This window comes from Sinocyclocheilus grahami, unplaced genomic scaffold (assembly GCF_001515645.1).
Source record: "Sinocyclocheilus grahami isolate Dianchi unplaced genomic scaffold, SAMN03320097.WGS_v1.1 scaffold55.1, whole genome shotgun sequence".
Taxonomy (NCBI): domain Eukaryota; kingdom Metazoa; phylum Chordata; class Actinopteri; order Cypriniformes; family Cyprinidae; genus Sinocyclocheilus; species Sinocyclocheilus grahami.
Genome location: NW_015505234.1, coordinates 378,609 through 379,452, shown reverse-complemented (window position 1 = coordinate 379,452; position 844 = coordinate 378,609). Strand labels below are relative to the sequence as shown.

General features: G+C 37.1%; 1 protein-coding gene across 4 annotated transcripts in view; it reads left to right on the top strand.

The window, feature by feature from the left end:
* Nucleotides 1-393: 393 nt before the first annotated feature.
* LOC107583723 (craniofacial development protein 1-like) overlaps nucleotides 394-844 on the top strand; it is a 29,154-nt gene continuing 28,703 nt past the window's right edge. For 3 of the 4 annotated variants that reach the window (XM_016270011.1, XM_016270007.1, XM_016270008.1), the window contains exons 1-2: nucleotides 394-515; nucleotides 600-822. In XM_016270011.1, the coding sequence (XP_016125497.1) occupies nucleotides 415-515; nucleotides 600-822 (324 nt within the window). In that variant the 5' untranslated portion in view covers nucleotides 394-414. The remainder of the gene's footprint in view (nucleotides 516-599; nucleotides 823-844) is intronic. The other variant, XM_016270010.1, reaches the window with a different exon arrangement.

Sequence of the window (844 nt, the reverse complement as noted above, 5' to 3'; positions counted from 1 at the left end):
TCTTGCAAATGAACACCATATCTTTCATGGTCTTTATTTTAGAAGGACAATACATTGATTTATATCATGAACTGGATTAGGGCACTTTAGTGGGTGGAACTGGTACTGAGAGGAAAAATGATAGGACTAGAAGAGACGACATTCTGCCATTAAATGTTCACTTTTCATAATTTAAAATATGAGAAAGATTCTCACTAGTAGAGGACTTGAGGTCAAAGAATGAGAAAACCTGCCACTACACATTATACGGCTTCTAAGAATTTTAAAATATATAGTTTACTTTTAAGTTATTGAAAGTGACAACAGGTTTGTCAGCTGCTGTGTTCATTTTGTCTTAATGTCATAAATATGATCCATTCACATTGGTTTCATTTTTTCTTCAATTGATCAGATGATAACCTGAGCGAGGATGACATGAATGAATGTGAGAAGGAGGATGCACTGGAGGTGGATGGTCACGACGCGCAGCAGTCAGAGCAAGTAAAGAAGAAAACTAAAGCAAACATTCCTATGAGTTATCATATTGCTGATGTATGCTTTAAACCCATGTAAAACTGATTGTAAGGGAAAATGTTCTCACTTTCTCCATATTTACAAAGGAAAAGGACAAAAGGAGGACTCAAACTAGAAGAAGATGATGAAGGTGGTTCAGCAGACCAACAGAAAGGTGAAGATAAGCCAAAAGAGGATCATTTTGTAACTGAGTCACAAGAGGACATTGAAGAGAAACATAAGAAGAAAGCAGATGATCTTTGGGCTAGTTTTTTGAGTGATGTTGACCCTCAACCCAAAGCAGCAGCTCCAAGTACAGACTCTCAGCAGGTAACCATCAACGCAAGAAAAT